The sequence below is a fragment of the Alosa pseudoharengus genome, unplaced genomic scaffold, assembly GCF_046254945.1.
Source record: "Alosa pseudoharengus isolate Yale_2024_CS ecotype anadromous, Long Island Sound unplaced genomic scaffold, YU_APseudo_1.1 YU_APseudo_1.1_scf_9, whole genome shotgun sequence".
In the NCBI taxonomy this organism is placed as follows: domain Eukaryota; kingdom Metazoa; phylum Chordata; class Actinopteri; order Clupeiformes; family Clupeidae; genus Alosa; species Alosa pseudoharengus.
In genome coordinates, this window is record NW_027468881.1 from 33571509 (window position 1) to 33591508 (window position 20000).

A 20000-nucleotide genomic window follows, 5' to 3' on the forward strand; every position below is an offset into this window, starting at 1 on the left:
GTGTGTGTGTGTGTGTGTGTGTGTGTGAGAGAGAGAGAGAGAGAGAGAGAGAGAGAGAGAGAGTCTGACCTCCTCTCCTGCTCCTGCGTTCCCACAGGCTCTCCGCTGGTGAAGAACCTGAGCGCGGCTATCCTTCAGCTGTGTGTGTGTGTGTGTGTGTGTGTGTGTGTGTGTGTGTGAGAGAGAGAGACGTGTGAGTGACAGTGTACACACACACCCAGTGCAATGTGACCCACCTAACGGTGCTGCGATGCCGTAGCCCCTCATTGCCACCACTTGGGGGCAGCGCACCAGGTTGCAGTAGCGCCCCACCATTAGGTCCAGGGACACGGCCTCGCCGATGAAGGCAAAGTTGCCCTCCAGCACCCGCCGGATGCCCTCCTCCTTGTTGGACACCATCGACTTGCGCCGCTCCATCTGGGCATAGATGCTGCGGTAGACGGGGTTCTGGGACGTCTAGGGAGATACAGACTCAGACGTCAGCACCAAGGAAGGTCAAGGATGGTCAAGGATGGTCAACAGGGATGTAGTGGAGGCTAAAGTATTGTACTGCAATACTTTAGCCTCCAAGTATTGTACTGTAAACACAGTTTACCCAGCTCTGAAATCTGAGTTTATCCACCTCTCATTAGAGTTTATCCACCTCTCAAAAGAGTTTATTCACCAATTTGCAACTTATAACATTTAAAGATCACACTGTATAATCCACAATCACAATATGTACACTCATCAACACTAGGAACAATTTAATACCACTTTTGTTATAAACATTGGACAATAACCTCCAGCATCATCAAACATTTTCTGAATGCCTTTTCTAAAAATCTGATACCGCATGGTGCAGTCCACCTCAAAGTGACCACAGAATTAATAGTTTACCCAGCTCTTATTTGACCCAGCTCTCCCAGTTTACCCAGCTCTTATTTGACCACTACACCCCTGATGGTCAAAGATGGCTTACTCACAGCGGCATACATGTGTGGAGTGGGACCCTGATGCTCCAGTTATGCTCAGTGTCAATGTAACTGTCAGTTCATGTTTACACCACTTATGCGTTGTATAGTTAAAAAAGCAAGACTATAGTATAACAAAAATTAAAACACAGATCAGTTAAAAAACAAAAAAGACAACAATAACAAGAATAAACAGCAACAATAAAAAGTAAAAAATAAAAATCATAGACCAGCTAGCAAAGACCTTTCAGGGCCATGGGATTTGTTAATTGTTTATTATTTATTTATTTATTTGATATTTACTGTAATGTGTTTAAGTTTAGTTGTTTTGTTTTTACCTTGAAGAAGGCGAGAGAGGAGCCTCCGTCGACGGTGCCGTACTCGATGATGTCCTGCTTGGCCAAGTCCTCGAAGCTCTGAATGCTCAGGTGGCCCTGGTCAGACTTGAGCCAGGCGCTCACCCTGCTGAAGTAGGTGGCCAGCAGCACTATGGAGAAGAGCCACCAGATGGCGGTGACGAGGCGGCCGGAAAGAGCCTTTGGGTGGGGGCCAGCGCCTGGACATGAGGATGGAGAGATGAGAGGAGAGGAGAGGAGAGGAGAGGAGCGGATGGGAGAGGAGAGTAAAGGAGAGGAGAGGAGAGGAGAGGAGAGGAGAGGGGAGGAGAGGAGAGGAGAGGAGAGGAGAGAGGAGAGGAGGGGAGGGGAGAGGAGAGGAGGGGAGAGGAAAGGAGGGGAGAGGAAAGGAGAGGAGAGGAGAGGAGAGGAGGAGAGGAGAAGAGAAGAGAGGAGAGGAGAGGAGGAGAGGAGGGGAGAGGAGAGGAGGGGAGAGGAGAAGGAGAGGAGGAGAGGAGAGGAGAAGAGAAGAGAGGAGAGGAGAGGAGGGGAGAGGTGAGGAGAGGAGAGGAGAGGAGAGGAAAGGAGAGGAGGGGAGAGGAGAGGAGAAGAGAGGAGAGGAGAGGAGAGGAGGAGAGGAGAAGAGAAGAGAGGAGAGGAGAGGAGGAGAGGAGAGGAGGGGAGAGGTGAGGAAAGGAGAGGAGGAGAGGAGAGGAGAGGAGAGGAGAGGAGAGGAGGAGAGGAGAAGAGAAGAGAGGAAAGGAGAGGAGGAGAGGAGGGGAGAGGAGAGGAGAGGAGAGGAGGAGAGAAGAGAAGAGAAGAGAGGAGAGGAGAGGAGGAGAGGAGGGGAGAGGAGAGGAGAGGAGAGGAGAGGAGAGGAGAGGAGAGGAGGAGAAGAGAGGAGAGGAGAGGGGAGAGGAGAGGAGAGGAGGAGAGGAGAGGAGAGGAGAGGAGGACAGGGGAGAGGTGAGGAGAGGAGAGGAGAGGAGAAGAGGAGAGGAGAGGAGAGGAGAGGAGAGGAGAGGAGGAGAGGAGGGGAGAGGAGGAGAGGAGAGGAGAGGAGAGGAGGAGAGGAGAGGAGAGGAGGAGAGGAGAAGAGAGGAGAGGAGAGGAGAGGAGAGGAAAGGAGAGGAGGAGAGGAGAGGAGGGGAGAGGAGAGGAGAGGAGAGGAGAGGAGAGGAGAGGAGAGGAGAAGAGAGGAGAGGAGAAGAGGAGGAGAGGAGAGGAAAGGAGGGGAGGAGAGGAGGAGAAGAGAGGAGAGGAGGAGAGGAGAGGAGGAGAGGAGGAGAGGAGGAGAGGAGAGGAGGAGAGGAGGAGAGGAGAGGAGAGGAGGGGAGAGGAGAGGAGAAGAGAGGAGAAGAGGAGAAGAGGAGAAGAGAAGAGGAGAAGAGGAGAAGAGGAGAAGAGAAGAGGAGAAGAGGAGAAGGACACGATTACACACAGACCAAGTTGGAGACAAAGACAAATGTCAAAGCATGTATCAGATCAATTCTGTTTCAGAGACATTAGCATGCTAACATGCTAACATCCTTACATATAGAGATGTGTGTGCCCAGAGACATTAGCATGCTAACATGCTAACATCCTTACATATAGAGATGTGTGTGCCCAATGCTGTGAGCGTGTGTGTGTGTGAGTGTGTGTGTGTGTGTGTGTGTGTGTGTGTGTGTGTGTGTGTTACTTTGCAGTATGAGTGTTCCAGGATATGAATGCGTGTAGAGTGTGTGTGTGTGTGTTTGTGTTACCTTGCAGTGTGAGAGCTCCAACAGTGTACCAGAAGCTGTGCAGGAGACTGAAAGTGCTCTCCTCCTCCAGAGGTCCTGCCCATTCACAAGGGCTCATTCTGCACAGGACAACAGCACATTAGGTTAGGAATATGTGTCTGTGTGTGTGTCTGTGTGTGTGTGTGTCTGTGTCTGTGTGTGTGTGTGTCTGTCTGTGTCTGTGTGTGTGTGTGTGTCTGTGTGTGTATGTGTGTGTGTGTGTCTGTGTGTGTGTGTGTGTGTGTGTGTGTGTGTGTGTGTGTGTGTGTGTTTGTGTGTGTGTCTGTGTGTGTGTGTGGGTGTCTGTGTGTGTGTGTGTGTGTGTGTGTGTGTGTGTGTGTGTGTGTGTGTGTGTGTGTGTGTGTCTGTGTGTGTGTCTGTGTGTGTGTGTCTGTGTGTGTGTGTGTGTGTGTCTGTGTGTGTGTGTGTGTGTGTGTGTGTGTGTGTGTGCTTGTGTCTCACCTGGTCACCAGGTAGAGGCAGAGGGATGTGATAAGGTAGGAGACGAGGATGCCCACCCACACGTGCGTGGAGAAGGGGCTGAGGAGGTCACCGTATCCGGATGACTGGGCCACCAGGTCACGGCGCATCACGAAGCTCAGGCCGGTCTGCATGAAGGGTTTGGACAGTTCCACTGCGCTCTCACGACTAGCCGTCACGGTCAGGTCTGCCACCGCCAGGTCTGCCTCCTGAAACACACACAGACACACACACACACACACACACACACACACACACACACACACACACACACATAAACACACACAAACAAATGCATAAATGCATACAGAGGTGCATGTGAAAACAATTATACCAATGTGCCACACATAATAATTAGGGCTGTTTAACGATTATTTTTTTTTCTAATCGTGATTTGTTGCTGAATTTCTATAGTTAATGTGTTCAGTTCAGTTGGAAACGTGTAACAGTGTAGGAGTGTAAACAATGTTTATCTTGTAGATTACGTATATCTTTAACTTAAAGTGCTTCGTTGAGATTTGAGACGACTGGAAGTTTTTTTAAAAAGACACTGCATGACACACACACACACACACACACACACACACACACACACACACACACACACACACACACACACACACACACAATGCACACATACACACACACACACACACATATCCTTACCCCTCTGACCACCTCGCCGATAACACCGTTCCAGTTACCACTGGCGTCCTGACTGCCATAGCGTCCATCCTTGACCACCCGCATGCGGTGCTTCAGGCCCAGCTTCTTGGACAGCTGGGACATCAGGTCCACGCAGTACCCCTCCAGACCACTGCCTTTGGTCATGGCGTACGGCTCATTCTACACAAACACAGGGTTGGCACAACACACACACACAATCAACCCAGAGCAGGCTGTTTTATTACACAGTAGAAATAGCATGTTTAGAGAATGCTATTTGTGTTGTTGAGAGTGAACCACCAGAGGGCGATCTAATCTCAAATATCACACTATCACGTCTGAAATGGACCTGGACATGACCTTTGTGGACCGTACAGCCCTGGTGTCTACTTAACCACGCTCTCATTAATGCCTGCTGAGCACTCTCTCATTTCAGACATTTGGCCGACTATCCAGCTCTTTACAACCATAACATTGGCCTGTCACGAAATACAGTGTGTGTTCTTTTTAATGCCTTCTGGGACAAATAAACTCAGCTTTCAGGACAGAAATATGAATAGCATGTATTTCAGTGCACCTGATATCAATGAACCTATCGCTGAATCCCAATCTCTCCCCTCACGCACTCACACAGTGTGCGTTCCCGCACACTTGATGAGGGCTTAGGGCTGTCCCTTTACACACACACACACACACACACACACACACACACACACACACACACACACACACACACACACACACACACACACACACACACACACACTCACACACACTTAGGGCTGTCCCTTTATACACACACACACACACACTTAGGATTGTCCCTTTATACACACACACACTTAGGGCTGTCCCTTTATACACACACACACACACACACACACACACACACACACACACACACACACACACACACACACACACACACACACAGACACACACACACTTAGGGCTGTCCCACCGTGAAATTTACTCAAGGGAATTACCAACAATTCATAGCGTTGAGACGTGAAACACAGGGTTACCCAACACAGGGTTACCCAACACAGGGTTACCCAAAGGGAGGCTGGAAGCATGAAAAATCATCAGTGAACAAACAACTGCCATAAAACGGAAATGGAACACGTTTTCTGTGTTGTCCGTTTATTGCTACAGTAGGCGCTGTCCCATCCCTGTTATTAGCACTTGGTCACTTATGACGGTAAGTCTTTGAGGGTTAAGGGGGGTTACGACGGTAAGTCTTTGAAGGTTAAGACCTTAGGGATGATATTAGGGATTCAACCCATGGCTCTACCCCTGAGTGGCCACTGGTCTTTACTTTTCTGGACAGTGTTTGCAGACGACTGGACAGTGCTTGCAGACGACTGGACAGTGCTTGCAGACGACTGGACAGTGTTTGCAGACGACTGGACAGTGCTTGCAGACGTTACTCACCAGGATAGTCGTCACCTGCAATGGCTCCTCTCCTGTAGAACAGACAGCAGAGGAGGACATTAGTTAGACTAAGCCATTCAACACACACACACACACACACACACACACACACACAGACACAGACACAGACACAGACACAGACACAGACACAGACACAGACACAGACACAGACACAACACACACACACACACACACACACACACACACACAGACACACACACACACACACACACACACACACACACACACACACACACACACACAGACACACACACACACACACACACACACACACACTGTACACTGTGGTCAAGATAAATATTTGACAATGGCCACCCTCACCCATCCCATCCCACACTCTCACTCTCTCTCTCTCTCTCTATCTGTCTCTCTATCTCTCTTTCTCTCATGGTACGTTGAGAGGATGATGTAACTCACAGTATGCTGGCAAATGGACTAACGGTGGCTGCCCCTCTATTGTTGTCAAGTTGTTTTTAAAGACGTTTGGGCTTTGGGAAACGTTTGTCTTGTTTTGGGAAATGTCTATGGTCTGCTTTTGTGTGCCTCCTCTTTGTGCTAAAAAAAATAGGTCTCGTTACATAAGAGCCAGAGAGAGAGACGAAAACAACAACTCCAAAAAGCACACACACACACACACACACACACAGACACACACACACACACACACACAGACACAGACACAGACACAAACACACAGACACAGACACAGACACACAAACACTCAAACGTCCAGGAAAAAAAAAACAGTACAGACGATCAAAGCGCTGCCCAGCGTCCAACGCTGCCCATAAGTAAGTTCCAGGGGGGACATTCTCATGGGTTAATGACCCGTGTTCTCATACTGCGCAAGGCTTTGTCCCGGTTCCTCAAAGACGGAGTCGGTACCAAACAAGCTCTCGGTGGAACAAAGACGCTCTTGTAAGCCCCTTCCTCCCCTCTCCTGAATAACGGACTCTTACTCCCCTCTCCTGCCCCTTCCTCCCCTCTCCTGAATAACGGACTCTTTCTCCACTGGGCTTGTAATCTTCTCAGGAGGAGAGAGCCACAGCCCCTTTTTTGGAAGGGGGGAGGGGGGTGGGGTTGCACCCCATGGTTAAGATGAGGAGGATGCTGGGTTTGGAGTGTTTGGTTTTTACTGCTTTATTGGAGCATTAAGGAGTTTTGGGGTTTGGGGCGAGTGGAGACTGCTTAACAGCCAACCCTTCTCACACACACACACACACACAAACACAAACACATACACACACACACACTTACACACACAAACACACACACACACACACTAACCCACCCTCCCACCCCCATCTCCCTGTAATACTTATGTGTCTCGCTGCCTTGACATCAGCTTTGGGTTCATTACCATGAACTGTGACCAATGGCAATTACCGCCTTCCCCACAACAAGTTGGGCCAATGCACATCAGTTTGACTGATGGCTGTGTATGTGTGTGTGTATGGGTGTGTGTATGTGTGTGTGTGACGGTGGGTGTGGGTGTGTTTGTGTGTGTATGTGTATGTGTGTATGGGAATGATTAAAAGTGTGCTAGTATGTGCATGTTTTCATGAGTGGATGTGTATGCAAGCATACAGTACGTTATGGGTGTATGTGAATGTATGTGTGTGTGTGTGTGTGTGTGTGTGTGTGTGTGTGTGTGTGTGTGTGTGTGTGAGTGTGTGTGAATGTGTGTGTGTGTGTGTGTGTGGGGGGGGGGGGGGTTGTTGGCATTTAAAGTCAAGTCCGTTGGGTACTGTCAGGATTGCACTGACACACTTCAAAGCAATTGATGAAATATGGCAAACTCACAAGCTATCAACGTCCTGCCATTTCACTCCGCATCACCCCCCACCCCCCTACACACACACACACACACACACACACACACACACACACACACACACACACACACACACACAAACACACACACACACACACACACACATACACACACACGCATCTCATCTGATTAAGCCTGTGGTTTTTTTTAGCTGGCACTATTCAGATGTATTATGCCCAGTGTTGTTGAGGCCAGAGGCCGGAGTCGTTTCCCAGCCGTGGGCAGTCTGAGGGCCAGTGAGGGGGGAGAGGGGGGCAAATCAGATGCACACTGCTGCTTTGAAGAGGCTCCAGGAGTGAGATCCTCTCACTGAGCCCGTCAGAGTGCCAAGCAGCTAGGCTACCGTCCACCCCCTCCCCATCCGCTCTCTACACACACTCACACACACACATACACACGCACGCACACTCACACACACGCACACTCACACACACACAAACACACACACACACACATACACACACACAGGAATAGACACAGAGAGACACACACACATACACACAACCCATCACTCGTCAAGACAGCAACACTATGTTTGCCTAGTGCAGACCACCTACTGTAGTGCATTTACACAGCAACACTCAGGGCCAACCACCATATTAAGGAACAGCCTTCAGTTAAGTGCTTAAGTGTGTCTCTGCTGTATGTTTAAAGGTGCCAACGTGTGTCTGAGATTTACTGTACAATGTATGTATGGAGACAATATCATGTGCTTGTACATCCTGCATAATGTAACGCCCATATAGTTTAACCAGTGTTTTTTAAGTGTATACACTGCAAAAACTGCTTATCTAACAAAATCTAACCAAGTGTTATTAATCATATCAAGATAAAAAAAACTAGTTGGTATTGTTTTCAGTATAAAGAGACTTACCTAGCGCTTTCTTGTGAAATCATTTGACTTAATAAAAAAAAAAAAGACTTATTTTAAGACACTTTTCATCTTGAAAACAAGCAAATTTGTCTGCCAGTTCGTTAAGCAAATTTGTCCTAAAAACAAGCAAATTTGTCTGCCAGTGCGTTGAGCAAATTTGTCTTGATAAGACTCCTTAAAATAAGTTAAAGTCTTCTTAAATTAAGTCAAAATGATCTTTTGAGAGGGCGCTAGGTAAGTCTTTTCATACTAAAAACAATACCAAATAGATTTTTTAATCTTAATATAAGATCAATAACACTTGGTTAGAATTCATTTTTTGCGTTGTATACTGTGAGTTTTTTTTTTTTGTCTGTTGCCCTGTTACAGACGGGTTAGCATGGTTACTGCACCTGCAACGCTGCCTCCGGTAAGCAGTACAGCCACACACACCAATACTCCCAGAATCCCCTTCATCTTGTGACCTTTGAACCTGAGGATGAAACAATAGCAGAATAAGACTCTGAGGATGCCTTGCCGTAATTTCCCTTGGGATAAGCAACTCTATCTAGGTCACTCAAGCCAAGCCCTTGATTAGTGCACTTCCATGCTGTGATGTTCCCTGCCTGCCAGTTGATGCATTTGAGTGGGCACAGTAACTTCCAGTTAGTACACTTAAACAGCCACATTATTTCAATTTTAGTGCACTTAAAAATCACATCTTCATTTTTGTCAGTACACTTACACTGGCACCTATAATTTCACGTCAACACCCTAAAGTAACTTTAGTACATTTTCTTTAGTAAATTTCAACACCCTAAAGTAACTTTAGTAAATTTACTTCTCCTGTCACCATTTGATATGAGTTCACATTGGGTTTTGAAAAATGTGCTACATAGCCTTGCATACTGTAGATCATCCCCAAATATGTCACTATAAGGTCACAATATGCAAGAAGCCAACAAAATATTTATAAAAGATAAAACCAGGGCAAAAACATGTCTCTCATCAGAGTTAGAGCCTTACACAGGTTCAAAGTAGGACACCAAGCACAGTCAGAGAGGTTTACAGCAGGCTGAAGATGATACACATCTTAGAGCAGTGTTTCCCAAAGTCTGGGTCGCGGCCCACGGGTGGGTCGCAGGAGATTTTATTTGTGTCGCCAGCACAATTTATGTTGTGTTATAGGCCTAACTGATAGAATTTGTCATTTGATACCAGGAAAGCTAACAGTTTTCTATTAGGATGTAGTTTGTTAACTACCACAGTAACGGTTTTGTCATAAAAGCTCATGAAACTGGCGCATGGAACTGGGGGACGAACGCATCGCAGAGGGGTAGCCAGAGCATGGATATCTACCTCTCAAAATGAAACTGTTCTGTGGGGCGCCTGCCATGTACCTCGCAGTTGCAAACTACAAGGGACATGAATCCGCCTATTTGCACGAACATTAACAGATACCAGCTCCTCAACTTTAAACTGATTAAAATCTAGTGACCGTGCTGTCAACCAAAGCAGACATCCATAGACCGGACATAAGGCGATTCAATTTGCATGTAGATAGTTTCGATTGTAGATGCAATCTTTACAGTTAATAGCAACTCCTCACATTCTTATTTCTGATTTAAAATGCACAACAGTGCATTATATTAGGCTACAATTTAAATGGACATTTTACACACTATTCCTCTCGTTTTCTACCTCGCTAACTCCAAAGTAAAGACGCATTCTTCCGGCTATAATGCGCAAAAGCCTCTTGCTCTGATATTACGACTATAGAATATAGTATAATACAACAATACAATATAACGACTTGAGTTATTTGCTGTTTACATCGGAATTGACGTCCACAGTGTTATGGACCCATTTGTCTCCAACTCAACGTAGCCTACAACATTTTTTTTTTTAGAAATACAGGAACAGTTTATATGCTGATGAATGACGACTGCGCAACATGCGAGAATTTCCCCACACTCTTGGATGTGCATTAAAACGTATCTTTTCAGTAGTCATTAACAACTTTTCACGCTGATGGTGCTCAAAATGCAACACAACCGTGTTCAAAGCAGGATCTATCTATATAGATCCTATAGCAATGTATGGTTGGGGAAGGCATAGAAAATTTGGAGAACCTGTGGCCTAAAACAATATTGGTGGTTGCAGGGTAGATTTGAAGTGAAATGGGTCGCGATGGTCTGTCATTTTTAAAAAGTTGGTCCCCAGAAAAAAAGTTTGGGAAACACTGTCTTAGAGCATCAACTTTGCCTCACAATGCCGTGGGAGGAAGCTTGTGTTGCTGCCCCCGGGATGAGGCACAGATGTTCAACATTAACATGTTTCATTTTTAGAGAAAAAAACACTGTAGTATGCCAAAACATTGTGGAACACTTCACCAACTCCAGACTACTTTTAAAAACATATGAAATATGTGTCTATAACATTTGCATGATCACAACTTGTATCAAAACTGATTTGTTATAACCTCTGCGTAGAAGAGAGGTTGCCATCAGATATTATTACCATTTACTACGTGATACCCCAAAGAGATGCTTGTGGCTTTTGGCAAGTGCAAAGGTGTGTTCTCGGGTAAAGGTAGCAGAAAAAACATACTCACTGTAGTCTGTAGCTTTGGGCTGTGTTCTCAGAGAAGTATCGCAGTGATGGGGGTGAGTATTTTGGGGGGTGACTGAGCCAGTCCCCCTACATTTATAGATAGAGGCGAGAGTAACCCCCAAGGTTTCAGCAACCAATCAGAGAGAGATGGGAGATTCTGGAAGCTTTGCGGAGGGAAGCGCATGACCAATCCTTAGGGCATTACAGAGAAGGAGTGAGGGGAGGGGAGGAGAGGTGAAGAGTGCAGATAAGAGGAGAAAAGGAGTGAAGAGGAGGAGAGGAGAAAAGGAGCCAAGGGCAGGGTAGAAGAAGGGAGGAGAGGAGAGTGAAGAGGAGAGGGGAGGAGGAGAGGTGTGGAGAGGAGAGGAGAGGAGGAGAGGGGAAGAGGAGAGGGGAGGAGAGGTGTGGAGAGGAAAGGGAAGGGGGAGAGGAGAGGGGAGGAGAAAAGGGGATGAGTGAGGGTGAGGTAAGAGTGACTGATTTCAGCATAGACTGTATAGAACATATACAGTCTATGGATTTCAGTCACAAGATGCATTGTACTCTCGACAAAGAGAAAGAGACGAGGAAAGCAACAATAAAACTAAAATCTGAATCTGAAAAATGATGCAATATCTGACATTTGTCAAATAACTGAATTCAAGCTCATGTTCCCTGAAAATGACTTCATATTCTGTTTCAAATACTGTTTACACCAATGATTTCAAAACTGTTATCCCCAAATGATTCAAACATGATTTACTCCACTGATGCCAATACTGTTTGACACACTCAGTTGAGCTGCTCTTGTTTACTGTACAGTTTAATTAACAGCTTGGAATGGCAACTTGTGTTGAGGTGCACCCAAAATATGCTGCAAGCGTCCCAGACAGTTCATGTGTGAGGGCGTCATGTTTGAGTGCATCTGAATACAACATGCATTTATTTGCTTATTTTTTGAAAAAAAAAAAAAGATCTTAATTTTGCAAAGTGGGGTCCAAAGATCAGACTCGATGCCAGGATCTCTGGAGTGTGTTTTTTCCAAATCCCGTGGCAACAGCGTCTGGACTAAAAGTGGCCAGACTGGCCTCAAGTGTGTGTGTGTGTGTGGGGGGGGGGGGGGGGGGGGGGGGGGGGGGCGTTGGAAGACAGCGTCGGGCTGAGCGATCCATCGACAGAAGCCACTGTCGATGCTCCTGCGGAATCCCAATGAGATGACCTTTTGTGCGAGTGACTTCGCCGCACAATCTCTGTCACTCACAGGGGCATGTTCGGACCAGAGGGGGCGCGCAGCCCGGGGCGGAAGGACCTGGCAGCCCCCGCCGCACTCCGACGGCCATCGCCACGGCAACGGCCAACTCAGGCATGCCCAGGCCTTTGTTGCTCGTGTCAGTCATTAGTTAAGATGAACAAGTCGGAGCTTTATTTGTGGCCGCGCTGGGGGGGCGTTTATGATGAGTCTGCTGGACATGAGGGAGGAAATAAGCAAACGGGTGCAGAGATGGAGACGGAGACAGCTACAGCCTCGCGTGAGAAACTCGCTGGAGGAAAGTGCTGCGTTGTGTTGTGCTTACAGAAAGAGTGCGTGCTTTAAGCTGCTTAATGGGGCTTCTTTGGATGTCATTTAATTGGATGTCTCAAAGCGTGCCCGCTTTTTGGGCAGCTCATCTCTTCCCAACAGGAGGCCTTTCAACTTAGGCCAGCGAGGTGGGCATGGAGACTAGTGTAAACACACACACACACACACACACACACGTCTGGACAAAAATAAACCCAACTTTCTTGTCTCTCACACACACACACACACACACACACACACAAACACAACTGGATGAGGCCTTTTTATCTTACTCCTCATCTTTTTGTCTGATCTGTTAGGGTAGATCAGGTTTCCAAACACCATAAACTACAGCACTCTTACTTACTTACTCATGAAATACACACACACACACACACAAAACACGTCTATGGTGATCTGTTAGGATAAATCAGGTTTACGAATACCATGAAGTACAAGTTTGTCTCACCCATGCACACACACTCATTCACACCCGCAACAATGCCCGAGCACACACACACACACACAATGAAAGAAAGACACAGATGTATTTAATTTCTAATTACTTTTTCTTTTACTTAAATATCATCCCTAACAATCTCTGGTGTGACATCTGTCATGACGGTGTCAGACCACACAGTAGGATCCGACAACATTGCTTCCACACAGCTCTCCATAGTCTTACAGTCAATTAATATCTAAATAATAATAATAATAATGATAATAATAATAAAATAATAATAAACAAAAATAAACAAAAGATGAGAATAAAAAAGGGAGATCAAACTTCTGTGGCCAATCCGAGACACAGGCCTTCAGCATCTCAACACTGATCAACAAATGCAGGTGGAAGAGTTTCCTTTGAACCAGACCCATAAAGTAGTGGAAGAGTCCTTTGAACCGGACCCACAAAGTAGATTAGAATGCATACAAAACATGCAGTCAAGTTTAAAAGGGGGCAATCTATCAGCAAGACTTGATAAAAAAAGATCCCGAAATGGTTAAAAATGCAGAGCCAGGTGACCTGGTGCCATCGTGCGTTGCTACCAACAGCTTGCCGAAATAAAAAGCCAGGCTGTTTCTTTTTACGTTACATCTGCACAGAATATAAAATTTCATTTAAAAAGACCGCTATCCCATGAAACAATGCATTTATAGCAAAGACATTCCCGTTTTCCTTATATAAAAATGTCCCAATACCGTATAACTCAGTATGTTTTAAATGCATTCATAAATTCTTTGAAAATATTGCTAAAAACAAAAACAAAACAAAAAAACAGACATCTACTACCCAACATTAGTGTGTGCAAGCACATACAGTCTCAGAGCAAGTACAAGCAGTGAAATAGAGGAGCGTGTTAGACCATGTGTTCCCAATGCTACGAGAGCCTTGCCAGCCCATAACACCCCCTACTGCACGGCTACGCTTTCCAGAAGGTTCTCCTCCTTCACACTCTTCATTTAGTGCAGCGAGGTGCACAGGAGTCATCGAGGGGAAGGAGGAGACACATGGAACATGCCTCAAACTCAGAACAGATTCAGGTGGTGCTCTTAACATTTTCTTAAAATATACAAAAAACTGTGTTTCGTTATTGTTTTCCTACAAAGTGACTTAACTAGGCTGTTAGAAACCTAAACGCGTGCACTTCACAGCAGTGTGTGATTTGACAGCAATTATTAGAGACGAGACAGCATAGCCATTGCTTCACTGTATGTGGTGTCAGTCATTACAACCAAACACCTCTTGCAACATCCAAGGAGAAGGGGTCTATATGGAGTATTAGAATGCAGGGTGGGTACACGTGTGTGCAGGAAGGAGCATTTTCAGTGCTTCAAAACAAAGATTTCTCAACAGACTCCATCAACATATACAGATTCATTACAAATAAACAAAACAAAGTGAAAAAGACAAAACAACAATTTTTCATTGCTTCAAGGAATTGGAGGATATCTTTTTAAAAAGAATGATATTCTTATTATTTGTATTACAATAATAGAATTGTGTGCTTCTTTTGCCCAGATTATAGTCCAGTCCAGTCCAGTCCAGTTCTGTCCAATTCAGTTCAGTAGATTGCATCTCTCTCTCTCTCTCTGTTTCTCAGAGCTTGAGTCTGAAGAACACCCCATTGTCCTGTGGGCCTAACTGGTTCTGGTTCTGGTTCTGGGTTTGGTTCTGGTGGCTGTGTTGGATGTGGAGGTTCTCGGGCAGAGGGGCAGGGGGCAGCTGGCTGAGCAGGTCCAGGCTGGAGCAGGGGCTTCGTGCCACGGTGCAGGCCCCCTCAGGGTTCCCCCTCTCCTCCAGGGGTCCCCCAGCCACAGACGCCCCCCCCGCCGCGGGCCTTCCCAGCATGCCCTGCAGCCGCTGGCGCTCCTGAGCCTGCTTGGCGCGGTTGGCGATGTAGCGCACGCGGCTCTGGCTCCGCGACGACATCCGCCGCAGCGGCGGGGGCTGCTCCCAGTCCTCCGCGCCCGCCTCGGGGGAGCCGTGCCAGGGCTGCTGCGGCGGCGCGCCGGCTGGCCGCGGGGAGAAGTCGCTGGAGGTGAGCGGCTCCACGTCGGTCAGGCGCTTGAGCTGCTCGGTGAGCGCGTCGCGGGGCTTGGCGAGGCCACCGCCGCCGAGGCCGAGGCGTCGCTGGTCGCGAGGCGGCGGCCGGCACAGGAAGCTGCGACTGATGCTGCGGTACTTGCTGTCGAAGTGGCAGGCGATGTCGTCCGACGTGAGGTCGCCCAGGCTCTTGGACTTGGACTCCAGCTCGCCCGGCTTTGGCGGGGGGGTCGGGGGGATCTTGTGGTTAGAGCCGCGGGCTGTCGCCTTGGCAACCGCGGCCTGCTTCAGGCCCTCCATGTAGAGACGGCTCCAGGTGTGTCGCCGCTGCATGAGTGCGGGCGCAGGGGACGAGTGCGGCTCCTTGGACAGCGGCCGCGGCTTCAGCTCGTCCATCTCGTCCAGCTCGTCCTGCCGCAGGTTGGGGTTGGACTTGGACTTGGAGACGGGGCGCGGGGTGTCCCTGTGGGCGGCGGTGGGGGGCCCCGCGTGCGGAGGACCTCGGAGTGGGCAGGAGGAGGTGGCAGGAGGTGGACCGGACGAGGGCCGGTGGGAGCGAGAGGCCAGGTTGGGCAGGGAGAGGTCAATCACAGTGTCGTTGGACGAGATGGAGGACGAGGAGGAGACGCTGTCGCGGTGACTGGTGTAGTCCAGCGTGCTCCACAGGCGGTCGCCAATCGTCGCGTCCATCACCACCTCCGGAGTGGCCGTGGGCAAAGACGACGACGGCGGCGGCGCGGCGGCCGCTCCATGGCGCACCTGGCCTTCGCTCCTGGTGCGCCGGACGGGCGTGTGTGCGAGTTTGTTTGTGCGGGGTGCCAGGCCTGGGGACTGCTGAGGGGGGTCGCGGTCAAAGAGGGCACGCAGAACGTGGACCCCCTGGCGGGGTGAGGAGCTCTCAGAGTCCGCCTCCCCATGATCCTCTGCGGCGGCCGGCGGCTGCATGCTGCCGCTGGGGAGTGGGGGGGTCACGGGAGTGTCCAGTGGCTCTGACCTCCCCTGGCTGCTGCCCGGCGATGTCTCGGGATGGGGGGGAGACGGAGCAGGAAGGGGCGGCGGCGTCTTCTGAAGGGGAGGGTGAGTGATCTGCTGGTCCGCTGCAGGACCCGGGGTCGAGGTTTGGTCAGTGAGGGGAGGAGGAGAGATGGGGGAGGGGAGGAGAGCAGAAGGGGAGAGGGCCAGGGAGGGAGCGGAGGAGGAGAAGGAGGAGGTGGAGAAGGAGGTGGAGAAGGAGGTGGAGGAGGTGGAGGAGGAGGTGGAGAAGGAGGTGGAGAAGGAGGTGGAGAAGGAGGTGAAGGAGGTGGAGGAGGAGGGGAGCAGTCGGTCACTCAGCTCCTCAGAGATGGATTCCAGGGCAGGGTGAGGAGAAAAGTACCTCTGGATGTGCTGTAGGCCTGGAGAGACAGAGACAGAGACAGAGAGAGAGAGAGAGAGAGAGAGAGAGAGAGAGAGAGAGAGAGAGAGAGAGAGAGAGAGAGAGAGAGAGAGAGAGAGAGAGAGAGAGAGAGAGAGAGAGAGACAGAGACAGACAGAGAGGTGGAGGTAGAGAGTGAGAGAGATTGAGGGAGATGAAGGGGAGAGAGATGACGAGGAGGGAGAGAAGAGAGGAAAAGAGGGAGGGAAAGTCAGAGTGAAAGACAAAGAAAGAGGGACAGACGGAAAGATCAAGTTCAGCAGAGATAATGATATGAAGCAGATATAAATGACCACTACTACTTTACTGTGCAACATAAAGAACACAAAAACACAAAAACAATTTAAAGTGGTGGTAGTAAATAAAGCAAGCCAGAGGGCCAGAAATATCACATTAAAAATGGCAAAAAGCTAAAAACAGAATGTTATTACATCTAAATGTCATTAAGAAAAGACTAGAACAAATACAACACAACCTTTGGATGCTTAGCTAACACATCCCAGTATTTGAACCCTTGGAACGTCAACCACAGAAAAACACAGGAAACCAAACACTGGGATGGCAGCAGCTAGTGCAGGGATGCATTCCCATACACCACAAAGGTAAACAAAGCAGGCAACAACAATAAAACACACACACACACACACACACACACACACACACACTCTCACACACACACACACACACACACACACCTTTGACCTTTACACACTCATATACAAAGCAGCTATTTTTGAACTTCACACTCATATTCACATGGGACAGTGCTCATACAGAAAGACCCTAATGAACACTTGGGAGGGTATCCCACCCTTCGCCAGTCCTGATCTGGCCCGGGTCTGGCCCTGAGCTGGATGAGTTGGTTAATAAAGGATAGGGTCTACCTGCTCAAATCTCTGGCTCTCAACACAATGTTGATGAATAAAGTTTTTATACGAGAAAGGCTTTCCCCCTTGTGTGCAGTCATCCTTCTTCAGACTCTTTATGGCTACAAACATAAGGCGTGAGACGTTCGGAAAGCCAGCATGATAAAATGAGTCTCCCTGAGACGTGAGATCAAACAGCAGAGCGCAACCCAGAGCAACACAGCAGATGAGACTAGATGAGCAGACGGAGAGAGAGAGAGCCCAATTCAACTACAAGTCAGGCCATGAAAGTTAGCACAAAATTGGGCAGTTATAGATATCTTCAGATCCAAACCAACTATGGATATGATGTGAATTAAATCTGGACTGGATCTTAATTGGATCTGGATTGGATCTTAATTGGATGTGGACAAGATCTGGGTGGGAAATGGCCCGGTTCTGCACTGGACCTTGATCAGATTCTGACGAGATCCATGCCAGGTCTGGTGGGGAGCGGTGATTACAGCGGAGCCCTCTGTAACATATGCAGCTTGCTTTGCAGTGGTAACCTAATGCTGACCACTTTGGCAGCCATGGCTAGCCATGTTGAAGATTACACAACAGTTAGGGTTCAGTCAAATTATTTATTAATATCAGCCTCGTGCCTATAGCCAAATCACAGCCGTGGGAATATCCTTAATCCTCTCCCACTGGCGCCATGTTGCTGAAGTGGACACCATATCAATACGGAACAATAGAAAACAGCACAGAACATAGGAGCACAGCTTAGAACCGTGTGAAGGGATGCGGATGAGGATGCAGCAATGCAGAACAGCAGGGTCTAGAACAATATGCAACAGTGCGGAACAACAGAAACCAGAACAGTGCAGAATAGTGTAGAACAGTGCAGAACATCACAGGGTGCAGGGGCATGCGGAAACACACAGACTTTACCTGGCTGTGGCCATCCAATCAGTTTTGCACTAGAGGGCAGAGAGCGTGCAAAAAGGACAGAACAGAAGGATTTTAGCACACCAGGAAAGCAGTAAACACACACACACACACACACACACACACACACACACAGTAGACACCATGAACACACACACACACACACACACACACACAGTAGACACCATACACATACACACACACACACACACACACACACACACACACACACACACACACACACACAAAGAGACCATACACACACACACACACACACACACACACACACACACACACACACACCAAGGAGAAGGGAGCAGTAGTGTGCACACTAACACACTACCATCACACAAAGCTGAGAGGATGAGAAACCATCACTAGAGCTAAAAGCATGAGACAGCATGTAGAGATAAAGATCAAGTCAAGTCAGAGGTATGTCCATTTAATAACTACAAATGGGTAAACAGGGTCTCAAACAGGGTGGAAAAAAGGTGTGTGTGTGTGTGTGTAAAGTGGGGGGACTCGTGATCACGCGCTTTGGAGAGGATTGCATAACCCACCCACCCTTTAAAAGAAAGTCCCTTAAACCTTCCCAAATAATGCAACCCAGCTGTGGTGCACCTGGGCGAGAACTCTCTAGGCAAATACCTTGTGATATTCCCCCAGACTGACTAGGACTAGTGGGGTGTGGGGTGCTAATGTGTCCCCTGGGGAAACACTCGTGCTTGACACTTCCTGGTATTCACACACATTCACTAAATTTATGGAGTCATAAGACTTAACCCAAAAGAGGCCCTAGCAGCACCCACTATGCGCACGCACGCACGCACACGCACGCACACACACACACACACACACACACACGCACACAATACTCTGCCAAAGGGGCCTCTCTCTTTGGGGAAGGCAAGAAATGGGTGGGTTTAACTTGATGGGGGTGGGAGAACTTGTGATCAGGTTGCTTTCCCCTTGTGTAAGGGAATGATTTAAGTGTGCTGTATAGGGAATGATTCAAGTGTGTTGCATTAGGAATGATTTAAGTGTGCTGTATAGGGAATGATTAAAGTGTGTTGCATAGAGAATGATTCATTTAGTGAATGTGTGTACTGTAAATCTCATTATGATCCACAGTATTGCTCACCCTTGTGGTAGCTCAATTGTGTGTGTTTTCTAGGCAAATGTCTGACCAGAACTGACTGATTAACCAAGATGCTTCTTGATATAATAAAATCTATGTGAAAATATGTGAATGTGTGAAAATGTGATTTGTGGTATTAGTTATCTCCCATCCTAGGGGGATGCTAATAATGATGCTAATAATGATGCTAGTAATGTGTCCAGGGAATTCGCACTCCTCAGAAAAAGAGTTTAGATTATTCCATCCCATCTCAGACTTGGTTCTGCTCTGGCAGAGATCTGGGGCTAGAACCGTTTCTGATTTAGCTTCTCTCCTGAACACGGCCCTGGTCGTCCACAGACACACAGTGTTGAGACTTTGATACTAGATCTTCTACTGTTTTTACTGCATGTGAATGTAGGCCGGGAATGTTCAGCATCAAGAAGACATTTACAAAACCACTCCCTCTGTGTAGAAGCCCAGAGCCAAAGGGAATAATATGATTTAGAGCCGCCAGTTATATAAATACAAAGTATGGGGGCCCATCCACAGCTGGTGTGCATTACAACCAGGTCAAAAACAAAACCAACCTCAGAACACGTGCTACGTGCTAACAGCTATATGGGTGAATTGCTAGCA

At 48.0% G+C, this 20000-nt stretch overlaps 2 protein-coding genes across 2 annotated transcripts in view; both read right to left on the reverse strand.

The window, feature by feature from the left end:
- Positions 1-11004, reverse strand: part of LOC143114160 (putative glutamate receptor) — a 15018-nt gene extending 4014 nt beyond the window's left edge. Inside the window, exons 1-8 of the mRNA XM_076275646.1 lie at positions 10954-11004; positions 8753-8832; positions 5632-5663; positions 4198-4377; positions 3514-3740; positions 3034-3131; positions 1292-1509; positions 237-456 (exon numbers count right to left, since the gene is read on the reverse strand). Coding sequence (XP_076131761.1) covers positions 237-456; positions 1292-1509; positions 3034-3131; positions 3514-3740; positions 4198-4377; positions 5632-5663; positions 8753-8816 — 1039 coding nt within the window. The 5' untranslated portion in view covers positions 8817-8832; positions 10954-11004. The remainder of the gene's footprint in view (positions 1-236; positions 457-1291; positions 1510-3033; positions 3132-3513; positions 3741-4197; positions 4378-5631; positions 5664-8752; positions 8833-10953) is intronic.
- Positions 11005-13083: 2079 nt separating this feature from the next.
- plch2a (phospholipase C, eta 2a) overlaps positions 13084-20000 on the reverse strand; it is a 205142-nt gene continuing 198225 nt past the window's right edge. The window contains exons 23-24 of the mRNA XM_076277285.1: positions 16298-16428; positions 13084-16246 (exon numbers count right to left, since the gene is read on the reverse strand). Coding sequence (XP_076133400.1) covers positions 14588-16246; positions 16298-16428 — 1790 coding nt within the window. The 3' untranslated portion in view covers positions 13084-14587. The remainder of the gene's footprint in view (positions 16247-16297; positions 16429-20000) is intronic.